The sequence below is a fragment of the Schistocerca piceifrons genome, chromosome 2 (assembly GCF_021461385.2).
Source record: "Schistocerca piceifrons isolate TAMUIC-IGC-003096 chromosome 2, iqSchPice1.1, whole genome shotgun sequence".
In the NCBI taxonomy this organism is placed as follows: Eukaryota; Metazoa; Arthropoda; class Insecta; order Orthoptera; family Acrididae; genus Schistocerca; species Schistocerca piceifrons.
In genome coordinates this window covers 250,002,581-250,029,776 of record NC_060139.1, presented here as the reverse complement: position 1 = coordinate 250,029,776, position 27,196 = coordinate 250,002,581, and the positions used below count along the sequence as shown (strand labels likewise).

Sequence of the window (27,196 nt, the reverse complement as noted above, 5' to 3'; positions counted from 1 at the left end):
AATGTTACAGAACTGTGAACCTAGCACTGTAAAGGAATTTTAAAATTATTGTCAGATAGTTTTCTCATTAGCACAAACAATTTTTCCATTGAAATTAGAATGCTTTTCAGTGTTGCAGTAGCATTTTTTCATATCTTAATGGCATTTAAAACAGTATAATGATTTCTACTATTTTACACAGTAAACAAATTTCAGAAAAACAACCCGTTCATTTGCAACAAGTATGCTGAGAGAAAAGGACATCATATTTGCTGTTGACTGTAGAAATGATTTATTTCACAATTTCAGTTTTGGCCATAGGGCCATTATCAAGTGGTACTGCAAAAGCTAAAAAATATGAAAAACAAAGTACATTATAAAAATGGTAAAAATAACACATCACTTACATGTTACTTCAGAACATGTCAAAATATAAAATCCTCTGACATGTCATCATCAGAACCAAGCCTTTTTACTGTAGGAATACAATAACATCAAACAAGCACAAAGCTCTGTACATTGTGAAATTATATTAATTACATGAACCTTACCAACGTTAATGTGCTTAACGTAAATTGCTATAAATCAATGTTCCGGACTTCAGATGTTGTGGCAGGCATTGAGATGGGGAGATGTCTACTAACAGTAATTCCACCTCAGTTTACCTACCTTCATCATCTGTTGTCTTTGGCAGAAAATCCTCATCTGTATCCAATAAGTCACTTCCTGATTCAAGATTTGCATTCTCCAGAATCTGAAAAATCCCTTCATTAGTAAGACCAGGTCAACACAACATAAATGAAAACTCTTGTCACAGGTAACAAATAGTATGTAACTGATAAGCTGAGTAACAGCAGTAGCACTGCAAATATGACCAAAAAGTTACGTTACAATGTCCAGCTTTGAGATAGTGATTGTTGGCCAGAGCAAATTGCAGTGCAGGTACCACTGTAATTACAAGAACAACAGTATTTGGTAGAGGAGTTGAAATTTCTATTACATCATGAAAATTCAGAAAGTTACCTACTGTATTGTCAAAAAAATTGGTGAATGCCAAGCAGGCTGTAGACCAAACGGATCCCATCCAGGAAAAATTCTTAATTTAAAACTAATCCATAGGCACCAAAGGATTTTTAGTAACAATATTGTATATACATTTGTGGATTTTAAAAAGGTCAACAGCTTAGTTGATTGTGAATTTCTTTTCCAAATTTGAAAGGAACAGTGGCTAGATAAAAAAACTCTAACACTGATTAAGGAAACATTAAATTCATGGTTCAAATTTCTGAACAATTTGATATAAAGACCTCTCCCCATTACTGTCTAACTGTGTTTTGGAAAAGGTAATTATAGAAAGGCCAGAGCAGAACTCGAGTCAAAATACAGAACAATCAATCAATTTAAATAGAAGTAATATCAGAGCGGGTTGCCCCATCTTTGCAGATGATCTGGCAGTTTTAACTGGGGATATTAGAACAACTCAAAAACAAATTTAAATTCTTAAAGAAGTTGCAGAAACTAGGACTACAAATATCACTCAAAAAAATGGAATATATGAGATGCAACAAACAAACACCAAAGTTCTTGAACATGAAATATGGCAAAATAAAAAGTGTTTCTCAATTTAAATGCTTGGGGGGAAATTGTACAAGAGAACGGTCTGGAAAAAGCTGCAAACAAAGTTCGCTGTCAAAAAATGGCGATTGCATTCAACTTAACACAAAATATTTACAATAAAAAAATCGCTTTCTAACTTAGGCATTATAGCACTGTAATCAAACCTGAATGTTTTTGTAGAGCAGGAGCAGAAACTTTTAAATAGAAAGATGGATATTTAAAAAATTCAAAAGAAAGAAATAAGGATTATTAGGCCCCAAAATTACTGATGGAGAGACTTATAGGCTGAGAAGTAATAAGGAAATAGAAGAATACGCAGACATACATGGTGACATGAGAAAATGAAGGCTTAAATATTATGAGCACATTAAAAGAATGGCACCCACTTGGTTGACAAAACAATAGTAGAATGCTACAAAAACAGAGGTAAGGCCAAACCTGAGCCAATTAAAAGGATCGATGCAACATCATTTCATGATGAAAACTGTGCAGTGGATATATCAAATATGCAACTAACTTCCTTTAATGACTATGATTATTGCACAGAAATGGAATATAACATTATCTGATATTACAAATCAACAGCAGTGATGAGAAAAACAGCTCTCAGTTATGATCTTTGTCTGTCTTATATCCAAATATTATAATAATTCATCCTCTTTACTGAACTGAATCTCCTCAAACTTCTACAGCATTACATTTAAGACAAAAATAGATTTCTATACTTAAAACTTTTACAATTTTTATGTAAATATACACAGATAATGAAGATTGTTGTTATATTTTACTGAATTTCTTCCTAATCTTTTTCAGTGAAGATATCACTGCTGTCTACTGTGTTAGTCATACTGCTGAGATAAGTGTTATGTAATCAACCTGTGCAAGAGTTTCATTTGAAAATTAACATTCATTCTTCTGTCTGTCTGTCTGTGTGTGTGTGTCTGTGTGTGTGTGTGTGTGTGTGTGTGTGTGTGTATGTGTGTGTGTATGTTTTTCATAATGTTCTGTGGAGATAAAACACATTTTCATCATGCCTTTAATTTTGGTTTATCTCATCAAGAAATCCGTGGTGCTTTTTCCACATTTTAAAAGTATTACATTTCAGCATTTTTTCTCATCTTAGTTTCTTGTATACACCATTATCTGGTATGACTTTCTGTTATCAATGTATTCTTTTTCATACAATATAAAAACTGACAAGGAACCCTTTGAGTGTGAGCTCATGAAAGGCCGATGATGTTTACGGCATTCAGTGCCCCATATATTGTATACCATTCAACCACAATATTGGCTCCTAATGGCAATGGAGGACAGGACTGTGCAGTCTACCCTTCCCTCAGATCATTTGTTGATTGTCACTGACTTCAAAATTAATGCTTTTAATACGCTTCAAGAGGAGTAAGATTTACAATAAGCTTTTTTACTTATCTTATTTTCTTGTAGGTGGCTCCAATTCTTCATGTCTAGGGGCTGATTTTTTAAGCTGAAGTTTTTGACTTTATAGGTTCTCATGGTTTTGATTAATGTAGTAACTACTGAAGATACCTAGCTGAATGTCTTGCACAGCTTGTAACTCCCAAGGAATTCACCTTCCAGCTTGATGGTGTGAACCTTTGTGACTACATCCATTTTGTGAAATGTAATACATACATTTCATAGAAAGTTGATGTCTGCATCTCCCAACCATTCATTTTATGTGACCCCCGCCCCCCTCCCCCCAACACACGTGGTGAGCCATAAGCAGCTAATATTTTTCCTGTCATAGTGTTAACACAACATGCTCAAATAAGCCTTACAAAAGATTGTACTTGTGACCTCACACTCAAGTTGTTCCTTGTGAGTGTTAAAATTATTAATGTGCTTCAAATGCACATGTCTCAATAATAATATATTAACAATGTTCATTAAAAAGACAAGTCTGTGTACTTACCTTTCTACCAAGAAGCTGCAGTGATTATAGTTTTCTGTAATCTTATCTCTCTTGTCAAATTATGATCTATTCCTTATATCATTTCAGTTTATTTCATTTGTGTCATGCTTTTTAAAAAAGGTAAGACATTTATACAGGGTGATTCCATGATGATGTTCCAAATTTCAGGAGTGATGCAGAAGGGTAAATGTAGCAGTTTGTGGTAAAGGACTTGGTCCAGAAACAACCAAGTCAAAAGTTGTAAGTGAAAACCACTCTGACACCTCTAAAAGCACATCTCTTCTAATGAAAGCCTTTTTCCTGCCATATTTGGGAAGAGGTGGTACAGACCAAAAACAAAAAGAAATCCCATAAGCATGGGCTGTAAAGTGTATACCTTAAGGGCTAGCCTTTATTCAGTAGAAGAGATGTGTTTCACAGTAATGAAGATGATGAAGCACTCATAGCTCTTGAAGTGTTAATTTTAGAGACCATGTTTTCTGGACATTTTTTTCTTGTTTTGGTTCATACTACCTCCTCCCAAAATATGGAAAGCAACAAAGTGCTTGCAGTAGAAGAGATCCACTGTGAGAGTTATCTGAACAATTTTCACTTAAAACTTTCAATTGAGCCATTTTTGAACAAGTGTTCCTTATCTGAAATTGATGCAGTTATCCTTTGCCATCATTCCTGAAAGTGTGTAACATCATCACAGAATCAACCTGTATATAAAAAATATTCAATTTTCATTACAGACACCTAATGAAAAACAAGCCCCAAAATGTAAAACTTTCTTAATTTTGGTGATATCTTTTTATTGTTACTACAGGACTATCATCATGCTGACTGTATTCTCTCAGTGCATGCGATCAGTCAGTGTTCCTGGAATCAGTTATAAAAGAGGTCAAGGACTATCTTTGGTCTGGTTCCCATTGTTCAAGCTTTTCCCAGTAAGTCACTGTATTTATCGCTGGAAGCAGTTTGTGATAGTCTTGAATATAATACTTTAATAAAAAACAAAAGAAAAGTTAATGGCCATAAATTAAATTTAAGGGATCTTACCTATTACTTTTGTATCATAAGAATTTTTAGGTCTCTAATACTATGTCATCTTCAGTTACTATTTCAATTGTTTCAAAGCTCTTGCTTTATGGGATATCCTTAATTTTATTATACTTTTCCTACTGACATGACACCTTTGTTGTCATCTTACAAAATGAGAATATCTTACATTTTTCTGTAGTGGCAGCTATCATTTAGTGGCCTAGTGGTATCTTTGATCTAGATATTTTTCTAAAATAGCCTGGTTTGCCTTGATGATACACTAGTATTATTGACATTAAAGCATTGTGCATGTTCTTCATGGAGTTTGGACAGTGCTAACATCACAAACTGTTAGAAGCATGTGTATCATTAATCTTCTTTAACCATTCCTTGATCTTACTAGTGAACTCTCCCATAAGTCATTGTTAAGAACCATTATTAAATGTTTTTTTTTTATTGGATACGCAAAATGTTTATAAGTATTCCCTGTGAGTAAATACCCACTCTGCAGAATTCCTTTATTTACTTCAGCAATTACCTCATCTTTCTCAGGAAGATGACAATGTTTTTCAATGACATGAGCATCCTAAACAAAGCTCATGACAATGTTTTTCAATGACATGAGCATTCTAAATAAAGTTCATAATGAACTTAGGCAGCAAATGTAGTTGAGCTAAAAACAAAATATTTACTCAAGAAAGGTTCACTGCACATTATTAAAATATATTGTGTAGAAAACAATGTTATTTGATTCCTGGTAGTCATAGGACAAAGTGTCCTGTATTAAACAGTACCAAGCAAAAATTATCTCAAAAAGTTACCAGAACATTTCAATGTACAAGTAGTTGCTCAATCTCTCAAAAAATTAAGGTGAACGGATTCTTGAAGTAGTAGTACCAGCTGAGCATTGACAGACAATTGTTATATAATGCAAAATAGTTCTCTTTTTTATACAATATAGTGACAATTGCATAAACTTGAGAGTTTATGTAGTACAAGAGAGATCAGGGACATTTTGTGATATTAGCACTGGAAACTACTAACAAGTCAACTTATTCATCACAGTAATCATTTGGTACATGAATTCATCATATTCAGTCTTGTTTTAATCACTGTGGAATTGTTTACACCAGCTCCTCAATCTCTTTTGACCTTCACCCAATTTCTTCCTACAGCAATAATATTCTAAAATCCTGAATACAACTTTTACATTAATTCAGGACTCAGCATTCCACTTAGTTTCTGTATGTGTTAAACATCATACATTTTATGGTGAAGGACTGTTGCAGTTAATTGTCATGCATTCAGTAAATAAGTCACCGATAGATCCCAGATGCTTTGCTTTTTCTATTCTATTTATCTCCTTCTACATAATTAATTAAAAATAAATGATTATGTTCTTGGTTGAATGCTACATGCAGAAAATGATAACTTCATCACAAATGATGTCAGAATTTATCAGAGGAGCTCATATTCTCAATTATCTGTTATAGAATTATTTGTACAATAAGTAGAAAGACTAATTGAGTTCTGTGACAAGTTTCAGCTAGTAATAGTGAATACTCTGTTCAAGAATCACAAGAGGAGGAGGTATGCTTGGAAACGACTGGGTGATACAGAAAGATTTCAGTTAGATTACATCATGGTCAGACAGAGATTCTGAAATTAGATACAGGATTGTAAGGTGTACCCAGGAGCAGATATAGACTCAGTTCACAATATAGTAGCGATGAAGAGTAGGCTGAAATGTAAGACATTAGTAAGGAAAAATCAATATGCAAAGAAGTGGGATACGGAAGTACTAAGGAATGACGAGATACAGTTGAAATTCTCTAAGGTTATAGATACAGCAATACAGAATAGCTCAGTAGGCAGTACAGTTGAAGAGGAATGGACATCTCTAAAAAGGGCCATCACAGAATTTGGGAAGAAAAACATAGGTACAAAGAAGATAACCGTGAAGAAACCATGAGTAACAGAAGAAATGCTTCAATTGATCAATGAAAGAAGGAAGTACAAAAATGTTTCAGGAAACTCAGGAATACAGAAATACAAGTCACTCAGGAATGAAATAAACAGGAAGTTCAGGAAAGCTAAGATGAAATCACTGCAGGAAAAATACGAAGACATCGAAAAAGAAATGATTGTTGGAAGGACAGACTCAGCATACAGAAAAGTCAGACCAACCTTCTTTGACATTAAAAGCAAGGGTGATAACATTAAGAGTGCAATGGTAATTCCACTGTAATGCAGAGGAGAGAGTGGATAGGTGGAAAGAATACATTGAAAGCCTCTATGAAGGGGAAGATTTGTCTGATGTGATAGAAGAAGAAAAAAGAGTCAATTTAGAAGAGATAGGGGATCCAGTATTAGAATCAGACTTTAAAAGAACTTTGGAGGACTTAAGATCAAATAAGGCAGAAGGGATAGATAACACGCCATCAGAATTTCTAAAATCACTGGGGGAAGTGGCAATAAAACAATTATTCACGTTGAATGTAGAATGTATAAGTCTGGTGACATACCATCTGACTTTCTGAAAAGCATAATCCACACAATTCCAAAGACAGCAAGAGCTGACAAGTCCAAGAATTATTGCACAATCAGCTTAACATCTCATGCATCCAAGTTGCTTACAAGAATATTATACAGAAGAATGGAAAAGAAAATTGAGGATGCACTAGACAACGATCAGTTTGGGTTTAGGAAAGGTAAAGGCATGAGAGAGAGAGGCAATTCTGACTTTATAGTTAATAATGGAAGCAAGACTAAAGAAAAATCAAGACATGTTCATAGGATTTGTTAACCTGGAAAAAGCTTTCAACAATGTAAAATGGTGCAGGAGTTCAAAATTCTGAAAAATGTAGGGATAAGTTATAGGGAGAGATGGGCCATATACATATGTACAACAGCCAAGAGGGAATAATAAGAGTGGGCAACCAACAATGAAGTGATCATATTAAAAAGGGTGTAAGTCAAGGATGTAGCCTTTTGCTCCTACTGTTAAATCTGTAAATTGAGGAAGCAATGATGGAAATAAAAGAAAGGTGCAGGAACAGAACTAAAATTCGAGGTGAAAAGATATCGATGATACGATTCGCTGATGACATTGCTGTCTTGAGTGAAAGTGAAGAAGAATTACGTGATCTACCAAACAGAATGAACAGTCTAATGAGTACAGAGTATGGATTGAGAGTAAATTGGAGAAAGATGATGGTAATGAGAAGTAGTAGAAATGAGAACAGCAAGAAACTTAACATCAGGATTGATGGTCATGAAGTAGATGAAGTTAAGGAATTCTGCTGCCTAGGCAGAAAAATAACCAATGATGGATGGAGCACAGAGATATTCAAAAGCAGATTATCAATGGCAAAAAGGGCATTCCTGGCCAAGAGAACTCTACTAATATCAAATAACGGCCTTAATTTGAGGAAGAAATTTCTGAGAATGTACATCTGGAGTACAGCACTGTATGGTAGTGAAACAAGGACTGTGGGAAAACCAGAACAGAAGAGAACTGAAGCATTTGAGATGTGATGCTATGGACAAATGTTGAAGATTAGGTGGACTGATAAGGTAAGGAGTGAGGAGGTTCTGTGCAGAATTGGAGAGGAAAGGAACATGTGGAAAACACGGATAAGGAGAAGAGACAGGATGATAGGGCATCTGTTAAGACATGAGGGGATGACTTCCATGGTACTAGAGGGAGCTGTAGAGGGCAAAAACTGTAGAGGAAGACAGAGATTTAAATGCATCCAGCAAATAATTGAGGATGCAGGTTGCAAGTGCTACTCTGAGATGAAGAGGTTAGCACAGGAGAGGAATTCATGGCAGGCTGCATCAAACCAGTCAGAAGACTGATGACCAAACAAAAAAAGGGGGGAGGGGGGAATTTTAATGTCCATTTGATTAAAAATTAAAAGAAACAGTGGAAAGTTGAAGATGGAATAAAAACGATATTATGACAAGGATAGATTGCTACTCACCCAATTCCCAAAGAAGGCCTTTTGGCTGAAAGCTCAAATGGTTAGTAGCATTTTCATTGTGCCAGTCTGCAATGCAATGCCTCCTCTATGTGGTGAATAGCAATCAATCCATCCTATAATATTTCTGATTAAAAAGTAAAACATTATGACCTAAAGTAAATATGGTATCTTCTTTTGTTCATTTCACATATATAAAACAGATCCATTTATAGTGGCCAGAACCCATATAAACAGAAACTTGTATGGCCAAACTAAACAGCTAAGTTTTTGAATATCAGAACATTAGCATAACAAATATCTGAAGCAAACATAAACTTTACAGTTTGTCTTTATATTTGGAAATATCACAAGTGTCAGCACAAAGATTCAGTATTGTCAGCTCTTCTGAAAGCATCATCAGTTCTGTGTGGCACACTTGTTGCTATGTTGTTACATGATACTGTATTTCATAGAAGTATTTCAGTATTTATGCTGTTTGCCTCATCTTCTCTTGTTACATTATGTAGCTGTTTTATTTAATAAATTTCTAAACACATACTTATATTTCTTCCCATGTATCTTGCTTCAGTTTTATGTGCAACTTGAATTTGTTTCTACCTATGTTCACTGTCAACTAGCTAAGCTCATTCATACCCATAAAAATAGTGATTCTCTTTGGCTATTGAATTCATTTACCATAACACTTTTTTAGTGTTCTGTACTTTTTACCCTTGATCTATTGTTTGAACTAACTTATCTGACTCTTTTCCTCATTTTATGTTATCTCCTTTTTCACCTTAGTTCTAGAGAAATGGTTAAGGATTCAACATTACATTCCTGCTCACACATTATTAAGAAACAATACGTGATAGCTTCATTCTAACTATAAAAATGATCATCTGGTTTCCATCTCTATGAATTTATTATTTGCTTTCAATAGCTTGTGAAAATTTTAACTTTTCACTGAAACAAATATTAATGAATGCTAAGTAGGGGTCTAATGTGCAAAATTTTTATATATTGCTAGGCTGCTTTTCATTCTTCATTATTGCAGGTTCTTCTTACAATCTTAATAATGTGGGGTATCTGTGGCTTGCTGACCTTATTTAACGTACTTGAAATAGGCCATCCTGCCAGAACTGACACAAAGATACAAATTCTAATGGATTCACCTTGGTTTCGGTTCCCTTATCCAGGTATTGTATTAGACTAGTAGCCACTGTTTTATGATTATCTATACTCTTACATCAGCTGCCTTCATGTATATCTCTTTTAGATGTGAAAGGGAAAAATTATATTACTTAGTTAAGAAGATAGGATGTTGTTATCACATTTTGAAAGAAAAATAACACATTGAATGTCATTCAGTCTTATAATGGATGTTTCTTGTTTAACTGCAAAGAATTGTGTGATAGCAACATGCTGAGGGTTTTAGTGACAGGCTCCATATGGTCCCTTATGTTCTCTAGACTTTTCTATTGTTGAGCTAAGATAATTCAAAACTCTTCTTACAGATATTTTACATTAATTTTACTATTTATCATGTTTATTGCTGGTGTGAATGAAACATTCTTTAAAATGGCAAATACATTTAATTTGGAACTCAAATAACCAAAGAAAACAAAGGTGGTAATAGTTTGTTACAGCAACACACACACAAATGTAATTTGTAATAGGAAATCCAGGATGGAACAATGACAGTATAATGAAAAGGATAGTTGTTACTCACCATATAGCACAGATGTTGATCGCATATAGGCGCAACAAAAAAACTTTCAAAAAAAGTTTTTAGCCAAACAGGCCTTCATAAGAATTAGACAGCATACCCACACACACTCACACAAATGCAACTCACAGATACATGATCATGGTCTCTGGCTGCCAAGGTCAGACTCAGTTTAGTGACAGAAATCGATAACTATAATTAACAAACCCTTCAGCACTTCGACTAAGTTGAATTTTTGACAGAAATAGCTTCACCCTGTAAATTTCCTTCGCTTGATGAGCAATATTATTGAAATACTTGATTTCAGATTCTTTAACAACACTTACAATGCCCCCATGTAGGTATGCCATAACCAGAATCAAGTCCAAACCCAAAGGCAGGCTCGTTAATGAAATACAGTGCTTAGCATTGAAAGCACATTTATTATGAACACGAACATGCCACCAGAACAAAGCTCACCCCCTGAAGAGGAGAGCAATTATTCATGAAAACATCATGTTGTTGCATCCTCTTCACTGTGATGAGCATCAAAGGTAGACCTTCCCATTGTAGCTTTACGATTGTCAAATGAATCTTCAGTTTCCTTGAACCTCACCATCACTGATCTGCAACTCTGGGCTATAGCAGAGCTTTATATGGAAGACATGAATGACATCTCTGCTCTTTTGCCTTCATATGTGATCTCTGATAAGTGAAAGAGGTTAACACTGTGGCTGAAAGAAGTGCTTTAGTAACTTTTCTGGTAGTCTCACTTCCCCCACAGGCATAAAAATCCATACTGTGTCTCATGAACCACATCTCACTGGTCAGTGCTTGATGGTATAGTGCCCTTGGTCTGTCTCCTGAGTGGATAGGATCCATATGCGAGCCATCTGCCTTGCTTCTTTGGTTCTGGTGATGACATGTTTCATGTAGGCATCCTGAGTATCATCTGCTTGAAATTGGAAATGTGTATCCAGTGTCATTTTCACCTCACAACTATGGAGCAGAAATAATGATGGGAAACCTGTAAAATCTTCCTTATCTTACTTTTCCATGTTGTACGTGAACATCATGATAGGCAGTATTTTATCCTAATCTGTTTGACATCAACATACATCTGGGGCATATCTACCATTGTCTTCTTAAAGCATTCTGTGAGGCCATTTGTCTGTGGGTGGCAGGCAATTGTCACCCTGGGGGATGTCACAATGTGAAAATTATCTCTTATACCAAGTCTTGACAGGAAGACTTTTCCGTGATCAAAGATAATTGCTTGATGTGCTCCATACATCAAAATGATGTATTCCACAAGGAATTTTACAGTTTCTGGAGCTTCAGCATTCTGCACAGCTTTGGTGACCACATAGTGAGTGAGGGAGTCAGTGCATTACCACTATCCATCAATTTCCATTTGTCGACTTGGGAAAGCTCCTTAAGAAGTTATTACCAATCCAGTAGAATGGTACTGCTAAAGATAGTACTGGTATCACATGCCCCAGAGATAAATGCAGCATGTTCTTACATCAATGTCATTCCTTATGGTGGCTTGCATAGTGTGTAATGGTTTGCTAGAGACCCAGCCAGCAAGACCTGTGCCCGATTCCCTCTAACATCTTCATGAATTCCAGGTCACCAAGTCAGTGAATCATGGAACTACTTGACCTCCATCATACAACAGTTACTGTTATACATTGTTCCATTTATTAATTGGAATTGTCCTTTGGTCAGTTCCTCATTTGTCAAGGCTTTTATGGTTTTTGTCATTGCTGCTGTGTTCTGCCAAAGGAGTCCTTGAAAGTCATTCAGCATCCTTGTGTTTGCATCTGTTTTTGTATACCATTGTGATGATGCACTCATGAAGCATCAGTGCCCATCTGAACACATCCTTCAGGCCACTCAGCCTGCATTCAGGTGATGATACATCACTTTAGTGAATGATTTGCCAAACTTGTTAATGGCCCAGCCAACTGCAAGGCACTGTTTCTTGGTTATAGGATATTTGATCTCAGACTTGGAGAGCATTCTGGAAGCAGAAACTATTACCTTTTCAGCATCTTCCTGAATTTTTACTAGAACTGCCACTATCCCAAAACATCTAGCATCATTGTGAAGTTCTGTCTTAGCATTCTTGTCATATAATGCTAGAAAAGAAACGCCTCCTTAAGGACAAGAAAATATCTTTCTTGCACCTTCCACCACCACCTACTCCAGTCTGGCCAAAAGTGTCACCTATCCCATCAAAGGTAGAACTTCCTGTTAAACCACTAATGTAAATCTACAAGCAAAGCTGCAACCACTGCTACATTCTATGTAGGCATGACAACCATCAAGCTGTCTGTCCACATGAATGTCCACAGACAAACAGTGGCCAAGAAATAGCTGGACCACCCAGTTTCTGAGCACACCATCCAACAATATGTTCTTCATTTCTGTGACTGCTTCACAGGATGTGTCATCTAGATCCTTTCCACCAACAGCATCTTTTGCAAATTGCACTGGTCGGAACTCTAACTGCAATTTATCCTACATTTACCCTCTTGGCCTCAACCTTAGTTAGTTGTTGTGCTAACACATCAGCCCCGTCTCTGTTCCCATTCCAGTACTACAGAGCCCTCTATTCCACCAATGCACCTTTCACTTCTCTCCTTTCCTGCTACCCCCCCCCCCCCCCCCTCCACCTCTCCCCCGTCCTCCATATAACCTCCAGACTGCACCTAGCTGCCCTACCCTCTCTCTACCTCATCCCTACACGCTCCCCAGCAGCACTTCAACTTCACTGTCCCCCACCCCTACCCTGCTATCCCTCTCCCTCCCCATCCCAGCCTCCTCCTTGCCCCCCCCCCCCTCCCCCTACACCAGTTGGATTTCCCATCGTTTGCTACTGCTCGCAGTCTGGCCTCAGCAGCCAGAGGCTATGGTCATGCGTGTGTGAGTTGCATTTGTGTGAATGTTTATGTGTACATTGTCTATTTCCAACGAAGACCTTGTTGACCAAGAGCATCCTTTCTGACAGTATTTTTGTTGTGCCTCTCTGCAACTCAGCATCTTCACTATATGGTGAGTAGCAACTACCCTTATCATAATATTGTCATATTTCATCCTGGATTTTCCATTGTTTGATTGTATGTACATTACGTGATAAGCATATTAGTCATTTTGTCAGTGCATTTACTTATATTTTTGTTGGTAATTTCATTGTGTGGCACACAGAGCACAGTAACAAGTACATCACAACTTAACACTTTCACAATAATTTGTTTGCATCAATCCACAGAGTCTTAAAAGATAAACTAGTTTATAGTACTAAAACAGTAGTACACAGTGAAGATGGAGTATTTATATCTAGATGTGTTTCTTTCATGGCAAATATTAGATGAGTAGTTGGTAAAGACAATTTTTTTCTCACTCAGTGAAACTGTCCTTCAGCTCTGGAAAGTTTCTGAAGAAGTTAACGTTATTACTTACAGATTTACCATTTAATAACATAGCTCCATGTACTGTGTCATGAATGGATATTCCCAATTCTTCATGTAAGTCCTTTTGGTGTCCCCTGTCCTTTTTATGTGATATATGAATACCACACGCAATATCATGGAATGGGTGACATGTGTTTCTTATGTGGGTGGCTATTACCGATTTGTTATAGTTGTTAATGTGTTAGGTATTTATATATTTTGTTGTGTCTTTTTATGGAAGTCTTGCCCTGTTTGGCCTACATAAAGGGCTTTACAGTACTACAAGCTACTGTGCATCCATGAAGTCTCTCCACAGTGCCAAGCATTGTGTGTCTCACCTTGCAAGACATGTAATGTTGGAAGCACAGTCTGTCACTGTATAAAGTTGGGGCCACATTTCACTGTTAGTGGTTGCAGTTATGCTGGGAGATTGGATTCAACACTGTTACAATTGAAACCCTTAAATTAATTAACTATATTAATTACAGTTAAATACACAGTACACACCAATATCATGGTAGGTGCTGGAAATGTTTTCCTCATTCTTGAAGGCATACTTGAACATATTTACATTCATTTATGAACACTTTTACCAATGTTCCACATACAAACAAATGCAGATATTCAATTATTGCAGTCTTCACTTCATCTATTGCCTTTGGGTTTTTTGATACACAAATGTTTTAGCCACACCCCAAAGGAAATAGTCGGGTAAGGACAGATCTGGTGAGTGTGGGGGCCAAAGACTGTACATAATTACTCTGTCTACAAAGATTTCATATAAAAGCTATAGGGACTGATGTACTGTATGAGCAGTAGCATTGTCTTGTTGGAAAAATGAATGATTGATTTCAGTTTCTTTGAGCAGGGCAATAAATGGATAAATTATCCAGTAACAACAGAGATTAAGAGTGACAGACATATCGAAAACACCTTCCCTATAATTTGAACTTGTGTTAGGGCAACCTGGACTCCAATTGTCTCTATATGCAATGACATTTCTCTTAAGGCTTGTGGATTTTCTGTTGACCAAATTTAGTTAATTTTGTGAATTAATGGAGCCAGATAGGGAAACCTAGCCTCATCAGTGAAAAAGGTTCAATCTAAAACACCAACTCCAACTGGTTAACAAATTTCTGAAACCATTCACAATACACTATTCATTTCACATGGTCTCTACAATGAAATTGTTGAACAGCAATAATTTTGCATGGGTACAGCTCCAGTTCTTTGGTTATGGCCTTATTTGCTGTCATACAAGAGGCTATAGCTACTTGTGATAATCCCCTCACTGATTTTGTTGGACTTCTCAACATGGTGCCCAAAATGTCACCAAGCTTCCAGTCCATTAAAATAGCAAGCTTACCAATTGTGGTGCATCATGAACTGAAACTGTTGTCTGGAATTTGTGAATTAAATCACATATAGTTTCACAATATGGACATGTTGAACCAGGAAAATGCAATCTAAGTTGACACCTCACCTGCTCTGTAAAGTTTTTTCCCACACGGAAAAGCTCTTCCACTAAAAATGCATATCTGCAATAGTAAGCATTCTCACCACACTCAGATTACACGAGAACAAGACAACAACACAACCAACAACTGCGATGCACACATAACACTGCTACCCCCAACCTATCCCTGCAAGTCCATGGAACACATGCAGGCAAGACTTAAATGTACTGCCAACCTTATGCACCCTTCAAGGCAAGACATGTGAAGCTTGCTGCTGTGGAGAGACCTTGTGGACATCCTGTATTTTATAAATGCCTGATTGTGAGTGTTTATCTATATAGGTATGTACAACAAGATGAAAGGAAATGTAGACATGTGTGACAAGTTGTGTGCTGTTTCCAGTTGTGCAAGACACACTTGCTGATGGCCTACGGTCATATTTTATACCCCTCTGACTGTCGGAGGTATCAGTTCTTAAGTAATTCATGCTGCAAACAACCCAGACAGCTGTACTCAATGAAGAGATTTGCTGCACATGTTGTCTTTTTGATTTTTTCAGAATGCTTGCATGTCCAAGCTGCCATTAAAATTTAAACATAGTAAATTAATATGTTCACAGGTACTTTGTTGATTTTTGTTTGTAAATCTATGTTTATCTAGATGCAGACCAACAGTCTGCAGCAACTCTTAATGATGTGAAAAAAGGCATGACTACTGTAAGGTTATGGTGTGCAATGTATTGCTTGATTTTGTGAGTGAGCTATGGCAGTTATTTGTCTGTAGGCATTTGGGACAGCTCTGTGAAGTCTGCTGGAAGAGTGAGTGGTTCTACATCAAGGAGTTCCACCAGAGACTTAGGCAGAGATCTTCTTTATAAAAGAAATGTACACCCAAAAGAACCCACAGTAGGGCATCTTTTCATTCTGTTCCATGAAGCTTGAGAGCTGATTTAACACTTTTGGAGGCCAGGCACTTAGAAGAATATCAAGCCTAGGAAAGTGACCATTTATGCCATAACGGGCACATATGTAATTTATATTTCTTCAAGTGTAATAATACTAAAAAAGGACCAAGCTTCAAGATTTATTTTCTATATTTAGTGTAGTTCTTTCATAGACCACAAATTTTAAAATAATGATGACAGGAAGTATAATTACCCTCCAAGAAAAAAGTGGGATGTGATTTATTGAGCTTCCGAAATTTCTGGCCTACCTCAGCAAGTGTGACTTATTTGTAGCAGAACTACAGAAATCTGTGAAACCTAATAAGTACACACACAAAATTACATTGGTGTGATTATATTGGCTCAGCCATTCACATCAGCAGCTGTTATATTTGTTAATGTTTCTTTTAAAATAATTCTTGAGATTGACAACAGAAGGCAGTACCAATCAAGGGACAGGTAGCGAGAGGTTGGGTTGTTTGGGGGAAGAGACCAAACAGCGAGGTCATCGGTCTCATCAGATTAGGGAAGGATTGGGAATGAAGTCGGCCATGCCCTTTCAAAGGAACTATCCCGGCATTTGCCTAGAGCGATTTAGGGAAATCACAGAAAACGTAAACCAGGATGGCTGGATGTGGGATTGAACCATCATCCTCCCAAATGCGAGTCCAGTGCCTAACCACTGTGCCACCTCACTCAGTCAGGTAGCCAGACATCTGTTCATTGTTCTCATAAGAAATGAGTGCAATCTTCAAGCAATCAGTGGTTCATGCATAGAGAAAATTGCAGCCAATCTATACTCAGCTGCACTCTTCTTAACACAAAGCTGTGGTCCATGCATTGTTCAGGCTTGGTTTTCAAAGTGTTACATGTGCAGTGCCCGCACTAAACTAGTCCATTTCTTTGTGGATGCTAGGTTGTTGTTCAGAATGGCTGGACACAGCATAAGTGACATAGTTCAGTAAAAAAATGCTGACTCAAAATATCTACCTTGACCTGTCTTTATTGCAGTGAAGCATCCAAAACGTGAAATCCATAGAGTGACAAATGCTTTTGCGATGGTCTCAGCAGTTATGTCCAGAATTGATGTAGCCTTGACCCAGCTTGTTAGCCTGTAAGTACTGAAAGACTATATTGATAACCATTTGAATCGGGGAGGTGTTTAACGAGGTCTAAGTGGATGTGCTGGAAATGGTCATGTTGTGGTTGTACATGCCATTCTATTTTAGTGTGTTGGCAGACACTACATGCTTGTGTCCAGTATTTACAGTCTTTCTTGATGAAGTGGTCTGTGACAAGCTTCATTATAGGTTGGATCCCAGGGTGTGATAGTTTGTGTCATGTATGGCTCACCTCATGAACAAACTAGTGAACAAAGGTGGTTTTGTGGAACATTGCATAGTACTTGGTTGAAGAGCCAGGAAAATCACAGTGTGTAGGAATAATTGTGCATCCTGAAACCACTTTTGCAAGATTGTCAAAAGCAGTGTCTACTGAGAGAGCATTGATCCGTGAAAGGAAATCAGCTATGAAATTGTCTGCACCATGAGCCAAAATTGTGAAATTGCTAAAACAGACTTATTTTAAATGGCAGTTAAAAACTACTTATCAAGAAATACATTCTATACCTTGAAGTATTGAGTAGGGGTTTGTAAAAAATGTAACACAAATAAATAATAATAACAATAGTAAAACCTCTATTATTCAACATAATGCTTTCTTGCTATATTTTTCCTTTTTTTTTTATTTTTTTTATTTTTCCTTTTCTGGAAAATCTTACTTCCAAAGCTATGCAATGTATGAGACAAACACCTTATCCTCTATGTGAGCTCAACATCTCAGTTGTTACAGAGGGATGCTGACTCACTTTCTCAGGCTAACAAATGGGAAGTTGCGGTGTACGAAATGGTCCTGGTGTCAGCTAATAGTGGGTGTAGTGTTGTGAAGCAATGTGTGTATAGTATGTGGAGTGAACGAAGTGAGTAAAAGTGAGAAGTGAGTGAACCGTGTTGCATAAGTCTTTTAGATTGTTAAGTAACTTAATTGTAAAACAGCATTGAACACTATGAGTAAACCAAATGAGACAATACTGTTTCTAACAGAGTGGCCTTCACGGTAGAGGCTCCAATATTAATCCAGGCATCCTGATTTATGTTTTCTGTTGTCTCACTACATTACTTCAGACAAATACCAGGATGGTTCCCACTAAGAGCACAGCTGACCACATGTTCCATTCTTGTCAAACTAGACCAGTGCCCCCACAGGCGGGTGCGCCTGAGCATAAAGTGCCGAACAACAAATAACATTGTCTTTTACCATTCCGTTGTTGTTTTACAGTTTTGAGCCCATACCTATTCCTTCCTTTGTGCTTCATCTCACACACTGACAAGTTGTGTTGTCATACATACAAGTAAACAGCAGTAGTATAAAAAAAACAGCAAAATCAATAGAAAAAATTTATGATCCATGCAAGAAAATGTCCCATATACTGAACTAGACCACCATCCCACAATGAGGTAGTTGTCTATGAGATAATTAATAATTGAGTAAGCATATTTCTGGGATCTGATGCTACTGCAGCATTTAATGCTTCAAGTGGTTCATTACTGTGGGGTAACACTTTTGTGCAGCAACAGAGTGACATAATGAAAGTTTATTTTATTATTGTTTAATTAAACAATGATTTAAATCACATGATATAAGTTTATTTTATTGTTGTTCAATTAAACTAAGATTAAACTGTGATTTTGCTCATATACATTTACTGTGGTAACATAAAAATAGCTATTCATTACATGTGTACAAAGTATGCCATGGGCCCACTCACGTTACAAAAATCAACATGCCCGCTCAAGGGTTAAGTATGTAAATAACTGTTAATGTGAATTGCTTTAATTTTGTAAGGAGACCACTAACTGAAAGAAGTGATAAATTGTCCATAGGCACACACAAAAAGAAAAAAAAAAAACTTGCCAAGTTTCAGAGTAATCCTCTTTTGGGCTAGAATCTCTGACTGGACACATAATGCTTTGGTGGGTAAGATAATCCTGTGACAGGACTAGAGTAGCAAGAGCCAGGTGGGGGGGATTAGGCAGATTAGTCAGGTCTGTCATAGGGATATAACCCCAGTGGCAAGGGGCTTGGAATGAAAGAGGCATCTACCTGAACTTTCGTACAAAATTATTTTTGTTGTTCTTCAGTTGTAATACCAAGACATGTCCAATATCCTTGTAAGAGAGATCTATGGGTGAATAAAACTACTGCTACTATTACTACTACTGCTGCTGCTGCTGCTGCTACCACTACTAACAGTTTATAATCAGGTTCATTAATGAAAACCAACCCTCCTCATTTCTTTAGGTCAGTGGGGAATTCCAACAGTTAGTGCAGCTGGCGTGTTAGGAATGCTTGCTGGTGTGTTAGCCTGTACAGTTGAATCAATTAGTTACTACCCTACAACAGCTAGAATGTGTGGTAAGTCATTTTCACAAACAAAAGGAAACTTCATATATAACATTTCTTACTACACATGAAATGTAACTTAAATGAAACTATTATGTTGATAACTTATTTATAACAATATCTTTCACTGGTTTTAAGTCTCTTCCGTTGCACTGGCATATAATCAAAAGTGTTAGCATATTGTGCAGAATTTCAGTTTCGATTGTGTTAAAAGATAAGACAAGGGCAACATAGAAAAATAAATAAAATATATTTTGTGCAAATGCAAGTTGAAAAAGATTGTGTAAAATAAATTATTGAAAATTACACAGAACATACATTGGTTATGTCCTTGTCTTCCCTATGGTATTTATTGTTTAGATTAATGGTTCTCTTGCTATTTGCCTAGCAGTATAAATCAGATCATTAAGAAATTCTTACATGCCAAGATTAGTAACTTTTTATGTGCAGGTGAGTACTGATTTTAGTGATAAAAATTTCGAAGTTTAACTTTCATTTACAGGGTGGGGCAAATAAAAGTGGCCCGGGAAACTGAGTTCCATGGTACAAAGAAACATAGCAGAAGAAAGGAAATACAGTACTAACCTGCCTATAGCAGAAGTTGAAAGCGACCCCATTCATCTCTTTGCACTTTTGGGGCCTGGTCAGCAAGTCGCTGAAGGTGGACTGAAGCTGGACTGCTGGAATTTCTGCAGTCTCATCCAAAATGTTCTGTTGCAGTTATTAAAGACTATGAGGGTTGTTGCTGTACATCTTAGACTTGAGGGCTCCCCACACAAAGTAATTGCACACTGATAGGTCAGGTAACTTTCCACAATGAACACCTGCTACTCCACCGTGAGTACCATAATCCCCTTTGCACTGCTCTATTGACACTGACACAGCCCACACCATGCTCTGAACTGGTGTGGATCACATGGTGAGAGTACATTTGGTGTGCATGTCACAGGGTATGGTTATACGCATATATTCACGTCCAATGGTATCCAGTCACCCAGCCACTTTTATTTGCCCCGCCCTGCATTAATTTAGAGGAATAATGCATCTGCTCATAGTCATTTAATACTCATGCACAGGAGTGGACAGTAAGGAATAAATGTGGTTTACACACACTGTTATGCACTTAGGTGTACTAATGACTGTCTTTTAATACATTCAATTAATTACATTAATGTACATCATAATATTTCAATACATCTAATACATTAATAATTACATTAATACATTTAATACACTCAAAATTACAAAGAACTGGAACTGCTGTCCAGTATCTACATGTCACTTCCAAAGGAATTGTGAGGATACAATTAGATGAATTACAGGAAGCACGCTGTGCACTTCATTGTGGTTTGCAGATTATAGATGTAGATGTACCTTCAGCCAATAGACACATTTAAAAGTGAAAAAATGCTGTTCCCATCTATCAGAATTATTAATTCCTTCCTCACTGTGGGAAGAAGTACAGGTTGTGGGAAGTCAGAAAGGAAGGACAGGTTCTTTAGACTCCAACGTGAGAGAAATGAGCCTCTTATGAGCACTAGTCATTTATGATAATTTGCATACCAACTGCTAAAATATGATAACAACAGTGGTATTGATAAATGTAAACTAGGAATAAAACTGACTTCCACTATACACATAAGATTATTTTATCACTGTATTAACACTTTCTACATTTATCACCATGTAATATGACACTTTCTGCTTTTTCATTACTGTATAAGTTGTCATACTCTGTGACGTAGATATTCAGTAAGAAAGAAGGGAAGTTAGTGTTTAACATCTCATTGTAAATAGGTTATTAGAGGCAGAGCACAAACTCAGATTCCAAAAAAAGTAGCAAATTAAATCACTTGGATCATTTTCACAGAAATCATCCCAGTATCATATTTAAGCAGTTTAGGGGAACTACAGAAAATCTGGATGTCCTGATGAGGATCTGAACCCCAATGAATGGAAATACAGTGTTTTTACAACATTTACATCTATGTATATACTTTGCAAACCATTGTGAAGTGAATGGTGGAGGGTATGATCCATTAGTTATTAGGGCTTTTTATCTTTCCATTTATGTGTGGAGTGCAGGAAGAATGAGTGCTTCAACATCCCTGTGCATTCTGTAATTAGTATAATCTCATCTTCATGAGCCCTATGGGAGCAATACATAGCAGGTTGTGATATATTTCTACATTCATTACTTTAAGTTGGTTCTAGAAACTTCCTAAGTAGATTTTTGTGGGATGGGTTATGTTTATCTTGAAGCATATGCCAATTAGTTCCATCAGCATCTTCAAAACACTCTCCCATGGCTCAAATGAATCTGTGACCTTTAGTGCTACCCTTCATTGTATCCTTTCAACATCCACTGCTGGTGCTCTCTGGTGTGGGTATCACACATTTCAGCAGTATTCTAGGATGGGTTCCATGAGTGCTTCATATGCAGTTTTCTTTGTAGCTTGATGGCATTTTACTAGTATTCTACCAATGAACTACAGTCTACCATCTGCATTGCCTATGACTGAGCCTATGTAATTGTTCCATTTCATCTCTCTACAAATTGTTGACACAGATCTTTGTATGAGTTGCCCAATTTGATACTGTAGTCATATGAAGTGCAAAATTTCACATTGATGAACATTTAAAGCAAGTTGTCAAACTTGGCACCACTTCAAAACCTTATCAAGATCTGACTGAGTATTTGTGCAACTTCTTGCATTATAGATAACCGCATCATCTGTGATAAATCTGCAAGGTCATTTATATACAATATAAACAGCAAGGGTCCCAGCACATTTCTCTGGGGCACACCTGAAGTTACTTATACCTTTGTCAATGAATCTCCATCCTCTGTACCAAAAAGTTCTCAATCCAGTCACAAATTTCACTTGATATCCCATATGATCAAACTTTTGACAATAAGCATAGGTGTGGTACTGAGTCAAATGCTTTTCAGAAATTAAAAAAATACTGTGTCTACCTTCTCTGCTTCCTCCTGTCCTGAGCTAAAAGTTTCAAGTTCCTTATTGAGATATGACACTACAGCTTCAGCATCTTTACCTAGTTTACTTAATATATACAACTATTGTACCACCTTCAGTATTAAAGATATGCAGTCATCACGTTAATGAATTAAAGACAGTGATAGACAGATGTAAATGAAGTCTGTTCCTGTAATGCTTTACATATAGCATACTTATTTGTTCATAGAGAGGGTAGTAACTTACTGACTTGTTTCACATCATACTGGAGCACCCTCAACCTATGAACATGAAACCATCTCAAACACACACATATGGGTATGTTTCAGCTGCTCCACCTCCACCTGTACATGCAGTGAACAGAGGAATAGGCACAGAAGGACTGGGAACAGTGCTAGCAGGTCTCTGGGGTAGTGGTAATGGGACCAATACATTTGGTGAAAATGTAGGAGCAATTGGCGTTACTAAGGTAGGTGTAGAATTTATATGTGCATGTGTTACATGTTGCAAATTAAGTGGCACTTTTAACTGTACTTTGAATGTTATTTACTTTCAGATTGGCAGCCGAAGGGTTATACAGTATGCCTGTGTATTAATGTTATTGCAAGGCATCATTAGTAAATTTGGAGCAGTTTTTATCATCATCCCAGAGCCCGTTGTTGGTGGTATATTTTGTGTTATGTTTGGAATGATTGCAGCTTTTGGTAAGTTTCATAATAAAGTTTATTTTTGATTTGAGCACAAAAAAACTCTGATGATTAGAGACATTGTTTCTCCGAGCAAAAAAATTCTTGTCAGATACATGACACAGCACATACTTAATCTTATTTACATGCCTGGTACCTAGTTAATGGAAAAATAAAATCATAAAATCATATAACCTCATTGTCATCATATTTGTTATTAATTTATTTTAAAGTGTATGCTGTACATATTAATCTCTTTGTCATACAGTACAGTCTTCTCTCACGATTTGTTGGTTTATGACTTAAGATCTGTTATGAGTGGTGTAGACTGCTTTAATGTGTTCATAAAGCAGACATAAATGGAAGTTGTATGAGTGTACAAATGGAAAGCTGTTTATTTGTAACCTAAATGTTGAAAGTGGGGTGACAGGTATAGGACCTTATCAATCATCTTAGTTGTAATATATTTGCAATAGTTTCTGCTGTTACCATTCGAGTCTGTCCATGATACTGAAGGAAAATGTGTGGAACAAACTTGGCAATTCATTTGCATAGATATACATAACTGGTGAACCCTTGCTACTAAACAAAGAATCCAAGCCAACATGCAGTAATGCTGACAGATAGGAGTTAGTAAAAATTTGTATGTCTATAAAAAAGATTGATGCGTGAAGCACTGAAGCACATATACATTATACATTAGCTAGAGATCTTGCCAAGAATCGTACAAAATTCTGGTCCAGCGTAAAATCACTAAGCAATTTAAAGGTTTCTATTCAATCACTCATTAATCAATCTAGTGTGACAATACAGGACAGCACAAAGAAAGTGAAGTTTTTAATTTCATGATAAAAAATTTTTGTTGAGTGCAATGTCAGTTGAGACAACCTACCTTTGTATTTGACATGGCAGTTGTTCTCTACAGAATTTAATGCAATGTAATTCATGATGCTTTCATTGTTGTTGTTGTCTTGAGTTTGTGCTCTGGTTTGATGCAACTCTCCATACTTGTCTGTTCCCTTCATCTCTGAATAACTACTGCAACCTACATTCACTTGAACCTTCTTACTGTATTAATCTTAGCAGTGATGTGTGCGTGTACTTTCAAAAGCCTGCACCGGCAGGAGTGCCTGTCACCCACAGAGGGTACATCTCAGACTTGTGTGTGTGTGTGTGTGTGTGTGTGTGTGTGTGTGTGTGTCTGAGAGAGAGAGAGAGAGTGTGTGTGTAGTCTGCGTGCTCCTCCATTCGTGTCACCCGCTGTTTTGCCCTCCACAGCCCTCATTGTTTATCTACCTCCCTTTTCTACAAATGATGAGTTCATTGAAGAATTGGGCACATAACGGAAATGTCTGTGACAACACTTTAAGTTTTTAAGATTACTGATGCTATTATGCCATGCCTTGTTCCTTTCATGGATATCACCAAGAATGTATCAAGTCCTATGTCATCTCACCCCTTTGCAGGGTCCATCCTCTTTAATGTTTGACCATATATGGGAACTTCTTTCAAAATACTGCTGTAAGTGCATCCATGTTATTGCATCCCAGCTTGAGTTTTCTCACTGTAGGAAACAACCACATTAATCCTATCGAGCGTGGGCAGCTGAACTACATGGGTTAATTTGTCATTGTCATTTTGTGTCTGATGTGAATAAAGAGCTGAACACTGATAGGATGGTAAGAGACACTATCATTCATTTAGCTTCAGACTGTGAGGTGTGAGAGCGTGCCCTACAGTGTGAAAATTCATCCCTCTCTGAGGTTTTAGCTATTTCACAGTCATTTGAGGTGTCATCAGCTGCAGGTAACCAAACTGACTCATCAGCAATCCAACCCTCTCCTCCACAGCATTCTTCAGGTAGTTTGTAGGGGTAGACGTCATTGCGGTGCTCTGCACATGATCTGAGGATCAAGGTGGCCACCCTCACTCCCAGCAGCTGCACCATCAAAGTAAACAGGCCAGTAAACAGGAAAAATTCCATGCTCCTGTCCTGCCCTTATTGCTTCATTAACTATGAGTGCCCAGACTGCCCAAAATGCTGGGCTACCTCTCATAATTGCAACAAAAAATATCACATTGCTTCTACACTCCTGGAAATTGAAATAAGAACACCGTGAATTCATTGTCCCAGGAAGGGGAAACTTTATTGACACATTCCTGGGGTCAGATACATCACATGATCACACTGACAGAACCACAGGCACATAGATACAGGCAACAGAGCATGCACAATGTCGGCACTAGTACAGTGTATATCCACCTTTCGCAGCAATGCAGGCTGCTATTCTCCCATGGAGACCATCGTAGAGATGCTGGATGTAGTCCTGTGGAACGGCTTGCCATGCCATTTCCACCTGGCGCCTCAGTTGGACCAGCATTCGTGCTGGACGTGCAGACCGCGTGAGACGACGCTTCATCCAGTCCCAAACATGCTCAATGGGGGACAGATCCGGAGATCTTGCTGGCCAGGGTAGTTGACATACACCTTCTAGAGCACGTTGGGTGGCACGGGATACATGCGGACGTGCATTGTCCTGTTGGAACAGCAAGTTCCCTTGCCGGTCTAGGAATGGTAGAACGATGGGTTCAATGACGGTTTGAATGTACCGTGCACTATTCAGTGTCCCCTCGGCGATCACCAGTGGTGTACGGCCAGTGTAGGAGATTGCTCCCCACACCATGATGCCGGGTGTTGGCCCGGTGTGCCTCGGTCGTATGCAGTCCTGATTGTGGCGCTCACCTGCACGGCGCCAAATATGCATACGACCATCATTGGCACCAAGGCAGAAGCGACTCTCATCGCTGAAGACGACACGTCTCCATTCGTCCCTCCATTCACGCCTGTCGCTACACCACTGGAGGCGGGCTGCACGATGTTGGGGTGTGAGTGGAAGACGGCCTAACGGTGTGCGGGACCGTAGCCCAGCTTCATGGAGATGGTTGCGAATGGTCCTCGCCGATACCCCAGGAGCAACAGTGTCCCTAATTTGCTGGGAAGTGGCGGTGCGGTCCCCTACGGCACTGCGTAGGATCCTACGGTCTTGGCGTGCATCGGTGCGTCGCTGCGGTCCGGTCCCAGGTCGACGGGCACGTGCACCTTCCGCCGACCACTGGCGACAACATCGATGTACTGTGGAGACCTCACGCCCCACGTGTTGAGCAATTCGGCGGTACGTCCACCCGGCCTCCCGCATGCCCACTATACGCCCTCGCTCAAAGTCCGTCAACTGCACATACGGTTCACGTCCACGCTGTCGCGGCATGCTACCAGTGTTAAAGACTGCGATGGAGCTCCGTATGCCACGGCAAACTGGCTGACACTGACGGCGGCGGTGCACAAATGCTGCGCAGCTAGCGCCATTCGATGGCCAACACCGCGGTTCCTGGTGTGTCCGCTGTGCCGTGCGTGTGATCATTGCTTGTACAGCCCTCTCGCAGTGTCCGGAGCAAGTATGGTGGGTCTGACACACCGGTGTCAATGTGTTCTTTTTTCCATTTCCAGGAGTGTATTTGTAATGCAAAAATTCAGCACAACGATCCTGTTGTGGATATAGATGTAAATGTTTTATTTGTTGTGCTGCCAAACAAGCTTTTCATTTATGTTACGGTTTTTCATACAGTTCTGCATGTGCAAGTGGATACAGGAGCTGTGGTAACCTTGTTAAACTCACAAACTTATATGGACTTGGGCTCCCCTCTTCTTACTGTGTCACAAAAGTTAATAAATCATGACAAACCAATAATTCCTATTCTTGGCCAGTACATTTCTTGTTGTAGATAACACATGTATGGAGAATCTTTTTGGATTGGATGCATTTGAGTTGTTTGGTTTTACCTTTTCAGATGAAGTGGATTTAGTGCCTGAACAAGTGCCATACACACCGTTACAAGCATTATGTTCAAAGTTTTCCACTTTGTTCTCCTGTGGCTTGGGGCATGCCAACAATTTTCAAGTGCACATTACCAAGAAACCTTCTACTCAGCCTCATT

At 38.0% G+C, this 27,196-nt stretch overlaps 1 protein-coding gene across 2 annotated transcripts in view; it reads left to right on the top strand.

Moving 5' to 3' along the window:
• Positions 1-27,196, top strand: part of LOC124776583 (solute carrier family 23 member 1) — a 219,389-nt gene that overhangs the window by 174,587 nt on the left and 17,606 nt on the right. For both annotated transcript variants that reach the window (XM_047251634.1, XM_047251635.1), the window contains exons 6-10: positions 4,335-4,455; positions 9,569-9,710; positions 19,438-19,551; positions 22,847-22,986; positions 23,074-23,221. In XM_047251634.1, the coding sequence (XP_047107590.1) occupies positions 4,335-4,455; positions 9,569-9,710; positions 19,438-19,551; positions 22,847-22,986; positions 23,074-23,221 (665 nt within the window). The remainder of the gene's footprint in view (positions 1-4,334; positions 4,456-9,568; positions 9,711-19,437; positions 19,552-22,846; positions 22,987-23,073; positions 23,222-27,196) is intronic.